Here is a 6352-nt window from a genome sequence, read left to right as displayed (position 1 = left end):
GGAAACCGTGGCCACTCAGCCAATTCGAAGCCATCAGGAGCGAACGCCACACAAAAACTCGAATGAAGGCTACAAACTCCAAAAAGGAAGCATAAAATGGAAAAAAACACCAGGAGAAGAAACCCCAAGAGATCGATGTCCATGGAGAGGCAAGGAAGGCTGGAGACAATGCTAGGGTGAAAACCCTAGCAGAGCCCATTCGAAATATTTAGAGGTATAATTCATATATTTTCTTTTATTTATTTAATTATTTAAATTTTTTTATCGAACAATTTAGTTATATATTAAAAGATAATATGTGACTCATAAAATTAATGGTTAGGAAACAGTTTCATGTTAATATAAAATATATCAAAATATTTTGATAAATCTTTATGAGTTGTTTTGGCAAATTCAGATTCAAAATGCTTTTTTAGTTGTCAATTCAATATAAATTATTTCTAAATATTATAACTATTTTACATTTTAATATTTTATAAATCTTTTATGAGTTTATCCGTACAGATGTATGCATTGCTTTTCGCTTTCTGCTTTTCCATTTTACTAATCAATTATGGCCAGGAGTCTCGCTCTCTTCCTCATCAAATCCTAGTAGCAGGTAGATAGATACTCTCATATGGTTCATACACGATTCGACCCGATAACCCAACAGTACCTGCTCAGGTTGCCTTACTGGGGAGTTTTCAATGACGGGGTTTGTCCAGTCGACACGATTATCAGTCAGGCAAATCACATGGTTCATACTATTCCAAAATTATAATAACGGGTCTAGATTACCTACCTTCAAGTCCCTAAATTGGTTGATCCAACCCAGAAACCGATTACATAAACTATTTCTATACACTAACTATTTAGATTTTATGTAAGGATTAAGAAAATTACGTGAGAATATTCTAATTTTTAAATGTGTTATAATATCATATAGACATATACAATAATAAATTTAATATAAATTTAATTATTTTTAATTTTAGAGTTTATTTTTAATATGTTATGCACAAATATATTTTAATATAATTTTTTATTTTCTATATGTGTTATAACTACATGTTTTCAAAAGATTTTGAACATTAAGAGTAATTAATATAAACTCATGCACATAACACATACAAAAGCTTTGAATCTAGATCTTTTTAATTCATAGTCAAAGCTCTCCGCTAAAAGATTAAGATGAGATGTCTATTATATTTTGAAAGGATAAAAGATTTTTATTAGTTTATAAATTAATAAAATGAAACAAAAAATTTATATTTTATATTTTAAGTTTTTGACAAATCTTAAGAAATTATATAATCTCAATCTCGAAATAGCTCAACTGCAATAAAATAAAGGGGGGATTACATACATATCACTTTATTTTATATTATTTACATATCTAATACCTAAAATTTCAATATTACATTTATACCGCACATATAAAAATTTAATATCAATTATATCACTCATATATTTTATTCTTATCACCCTTATTATCATCTTATAAATTTTAATATTTTATTATATGCACTTAGATTTATTTTATAGGTGACATATATGTAATATTAAAATTTTAAATTGTTAAATAGGATGAAATAAAATTGTATGTATGTTCTAAAATAAATAGGGAAAACATGTAAAATATCTTTAATGTTATCTCTTAAACCAAAAAACTTGAACCGGGTGAGAAGAAACAAAGACATGAGAAAATTGAAAAAGAATAAGCAAAGAAGATATATGTATGAGGAGCCGGACCGGAATTGAGAGGGGGAAAACTAGGGTTCGAAAAGAAAGAACAAGTGGGCGGAGGCGTGGATGGAGGCGGTGGTTTAATCGTTGCCTATGGCATCAGGGACGAGATCCGCCGATCTGGAGAACGAGATCTGGGGCACATGGGAGGAGCTACTCCTCGCCTGCGCCGTTAACCGCCATGGTACCCGCAGTTGGGACTCCGTCGCCATGGAGATCCAAGCCCGAAGTCCCTTTTCCGATCTTCTCACTCCCCAAAGTTGCCGCCAGCGATACCTAGATCTCAAACGCCGCTTCGAATCCGGAGGTGAAGGCATCAGAGAAAAAGTCGACGCCGCCGGTGGCGGGGGAGATAGCGGATCGTCGGCAGATGTTCCTTGGCTCGAGGAACTCCGGAAGCTACGGATGGCCGAGCTCCGTCGCGAAGTTGAACAATACGACGTCTCGATCACGTAAAATAATCCATCAAAACTCGGAAAACAGATGTGTTTTTTGAGGAGTTTTTCGGAATTTTTTTGTGAGCCGTTGGATGAGAGTCAGACGATTGGGATCACCTGAGATTTTATTTTAATTTACTTTTACAGATCTTTACAATTAAAGCTGAAGAATTTGAGAGCGGAGCGAGAGAGGAGCGAAGCCGATGAGGGAGAACCGGATCTGAAGGATAACGAGATGAATAAGGACGGCGACTCGCCTGAGCCGGCTCCCGCGGCTTTCGCCAGAGATCGAATCTCTGCTGGTGATTCCGGGGGGTCTTGCAAGGAGTCGAACTCGACGAATCCAAAGGCAAAGGAAGTGAAGGCCGGCGGAGGTGGAGAGGTAACGGAGCCAGAGAAGACAACGAAAGCTGATGGCCATGATATGTTGGCTGGACCAGCTCGTGAAGCTTCTTGCAACGGGAGCTCGGAAACTCTATCGAAAGGGTCGGAAACGGCTGAGCCCGCACCTCCGATTTTGGGGGAATCGGGGGAGTCGGTAGCCGGCGAGAAAGAGAGCAGCGATGTGCAGAGCTCGGTAAGCCTATCGAGGCGACGTCGTCGGAGGCTGCAGAAAGCGATTTCCGGCAGTAGCAGCGTGGCCGAGGAGGCGGAGACGGATGATGTCTCTCCCGTCGCCGCCAACGCCAACCACATCACCGCAGCTGAATCGCAGCCGTTGGCTGCATTCCTCGAGATCATCCGATCGAGCAAGTACGGATCCGTTTTCTTGAGCCGGCTCGAGGGTCAGGTATTTTATCGTTTCATTTTCTCTTGTCCAATCCTGGCAAAAAAATTGTGAAGCTCAAAGTGAAAAACTGCAGTAATCTCTTATATTTTTATTTGCTTTTTTAATTAAAAGATAAAAATTTAATATTTTTATAAAGTTTCATTTTCCTTAAAAGAATAAATAAAGACAATTTTATAAATAAAATAATATAACTTGCTGGAAACATCGCAAACAAATGATTCTAGCATATTTAGCTATGTTTCATTAGTTAGTTATTTCATTTTTGTAGTTTTTTTTTTTTTTTTATTTGGGACATTTAGGTGATTTATGGCAAACTCACACACACAATGCATACACATAACCTCTTAGTTGGAAGTCTGAGCTCTCAACCAATAGGCCAAGGAGAGTTGTGTACCTTTACTTATTTTATTTTTAAGCTTACAAAAAACCTCAAATAAAAATGAGAATTAATTATTTTCATTTATTAAATAAAATACATATCACATAAATTTAAATTTTTTTATATTAATATATAAAATTTAATATTTATTTATATGATGTTTTAAACTCTTTTTCATATAAATAGTATTTTTAATATAATTTAAAATTTAAAATGTTAGATAAAAAATATTAAAATTTAGATTGTTAGATATATATGAAAGCGTGATTAATAAGGCAGTCTTCTAACAATTTATTTTTTATTATATTTTTTTCATTCAAATGATTAAACTATAAAAGTTTTTTATATAAATATTTGTTTAAATTAATATCCATTTTAATGTGTCGTTTCGGTAGATGCGCCTTAATGTGAACTGTTGTGAGAGATATGAATGGAGGACCCTAATTTAGCGGATCCGCCGTCAGATCCGGATCATACGCTCCGTATAAAAACTTTCATTTCATTCATCGGCAATCCAAATTTAGCGGCTGCGCTGGGGTTATGGGTGTGCTTGCGGGACAGCAGAAGCGTGCCGGCCTCCTGGAGCGCTTCACTGTATAGCACTACACTACACCGATGCTTGTGTGTCCATCGCAGGTGCCGCCCTTTCGGGCCACTAAAATTCCCCATTAAAGCTTTCCCGCGTCTTTTTGACTCTTTTACTTTTTATCGACAATAATTATTTTTAAGAAATAATATCATTATATTTTCTTCCTAATATCAAAATTTCAAAACCAACCTGCTTTTCGACGCACCATTTCACAATTTTGTGTGTTTGTGTTTTTTTTTTCGTACGGAGGATAATTTTAAAAATAGAATATAATCTTAATATCAGGAAAATTCGAGATACCGGAGCATGATTAGGAGACACGTGGATCTGGAGATTGTGCGTGCAAGGCTGGAGCGAAGGGGAGCTAAATACTCTAATGCGGAGTTCTTCCGCGATCTCCTGCTTCTGTGCAACAACGCCATCGTCTTCTTTCATAAGACCTCGCCGGAATCAACAGCCGCCGTCCATTTACGGCAGATGGTTACTAAGGAAATGACCGCGATGTTGCCGAAGCCCGCACGTGCGAAAATGGAGGAGGCATCGAAGGAGTCCTCACTGCCACTTACGAAGATGGTTAATAAATTAAAGCTGGATTCGGATCTCAACAATCCACTTCCGAAGAAGAACAGGTCATCAGGTTCCTTAATTGTTTGCCGGAAGCGTAGCTTCATCTCCAAGGCAGCAGCCGCTACCGAGGTGGAGGTGGCTGGGAAGCCGGAGAGGGAAAATGATTTGGATTCGGGTCAGAAGGAACGAGAGCGGGAGCGAGATGTGGACAAACAGAGCAGCATTGCTAAACCTAAGACGAAGGAGAGATCAAAAGTATCGGGAATGAGGGGCTTAAGGACTAGCAAGAGCCGTGGCGGACCTGCTGGTTCTGGTTCGAGGAACTCCAAGCCAGCTCCTGCACAGAAGCCTAGCCTAAACGCCGAGGAGATTCCTGAAGCTCCAGCGAAGGTAGAAAAGAAGCCTGTAGCCACTTCATCTAACCCGACACCAAAGAAGAGGAATGCTGCTAGCTTTCTTGATCGTTTGAGGAATTCATCTACGGGACCGCTTCTAAACTCACCGAAAACCTCTGGCGGTGGATCCAGTGGGAAAGGGTCTGAGCAGAGGAGGGTTGGGAAGGGAGAAGGGCGGAAGGATGCGGCCTCGGCGCATTCTGAGTCTGGTCAGACGAAGAGGAGTGTAGGACGGCCACCGAAAAGAACGCCGCCAACACCGAGTCCACCGCCGGCAAAGAGAGTAAAGGTAGAAGCGGTATCGGCGAAACGTCCGCCTGCTCCGCCGCAGAAGAAGCGTGGGAGGAAGTGAACAAGGTGGGATGGCATTCATTGTAAATTATATCCCTTTTGGGGTGTTGTAACGATTTTTATTTTTATTTTTTTCTTTTTGGTTAGTTATTTCAAAATGGAATTAGGGATTTTACATCTAAACTAGTTACCACAACCCTCTAATGAAAAAATAAATTTAATATTTTTTATAATTTTAAATTTAAATACTTTTAATTTTAATTTTCATTCATATTTAATAAAGATTTAAGTTATATATAAATTTAATAAATTTAATATAAAATATTGTTAATTTATATTATATATTTAAATAATATAAATTTATTGTTAATTTATATTATATTTTTAATTTAAGTTATATTTACCACAACCCTTTTACTTTTTTTTTTTGGGAGGAAAATCTCCTATACTTAATGACAAGAACGAGTATTTCAACTTTATTTCGCATACTATTCCAGATGATACACAACCTACCCAACTGAATTAGGTAGGCGAAGGATGTAATTAATGCAGCAAAGAAAAAAAAAACATAATTAGAATAGAAAATAAATATGTTTAGAAGCAACAACAATAGGAAAATCACTACAGTAAAGATCTAACCAACCTCGTTATGGTTCTTGCACCAGCGAATGTCTTTTATAAGTGGAAATAAAATAAATGAAAACAAAATTTTAAATTATTAAACTCTTTTGGTAGTGTTGAACAAGGGTGCAAACAAGTAGAGTTGTACTAAGATTGAGCTTAACTCAGCACATGCAAAACTTGAGCTCAACTAGCAGAATATTAAGCCTTTATCCCACTATGTGGGGTCATTTACTGGAATACATTTTCTTCATTGTGTTCTATTAAGAGTCAAATTCTTATTTAAATCTATTAAAAAAAGACCAAATCAGATACCTTTTAACTATTACTTTTTAGATTTGCCTATATCTTTTTCAACATAAGTTAAATCTAAATATCTAATACATCTTATCTTCTAATCAGATTATCGGAAGGCGGATACTTTATATGAAAAAATCATTTGAGATGACTATCTCTATCTTATCTGCCACTTGAGCACATCTAACACACTAAGCTTAAGCTTGATTTGTAAACTGGAACAGTTGGGGGCTTAGCTCTTAGGTTTGATCACGGTTAAGT

At 36.9% G+C, this 6352-nt stretch overlaps 1 protein-coding gene across 1 annotated transcript; it reads left to right on the top strand.

Moving 5' to 3' along the window:
• The first annotated feature begins 1654 nt into the window (after positions 1-1654).
• LOC110101258 lies at positions 1655-5356 on the top strand. Its single transcript, XM_020829071.2, has 3 exons — positions 1655-2177; positions 2310-2952; positions 4206-5356. The coding sequence occupies exons 1-3, from the start codon at positions 1819-1821 to the stop codon at positions 5232-5234; spliced, it is 2031 nt and encodes a 676-aa protein (XP_020684730.2). The 5' UTR covers positions 1655-1818; the 3' UTR covers positions 5235-5356.
• The last annotated feature ends 996 nt before the right edge of the window (positions 5357-6352 follow it).

This window comes from Dendrobium catenatum, unplaced genomic scaffold (assembly GCF_001605985.2).
Source record: "Dendrobium catenatum unplaced genomic scaffold, ASM160598v2 fragScaff_scaffold_1220, whole genome shotgun sequence".
In the NCBI taxonomy this organism is placed as follows: domain Eukaryota; kingdom Viridiplantae; phylum Streptophyta; class Magnoliopsida; order Asparagales; family Orchidaceae; genus Dendrobium; species Dendrobium catenatum.
This window is presented reverse-complemented; position numbering and strand designations above follow the sequence as displayed.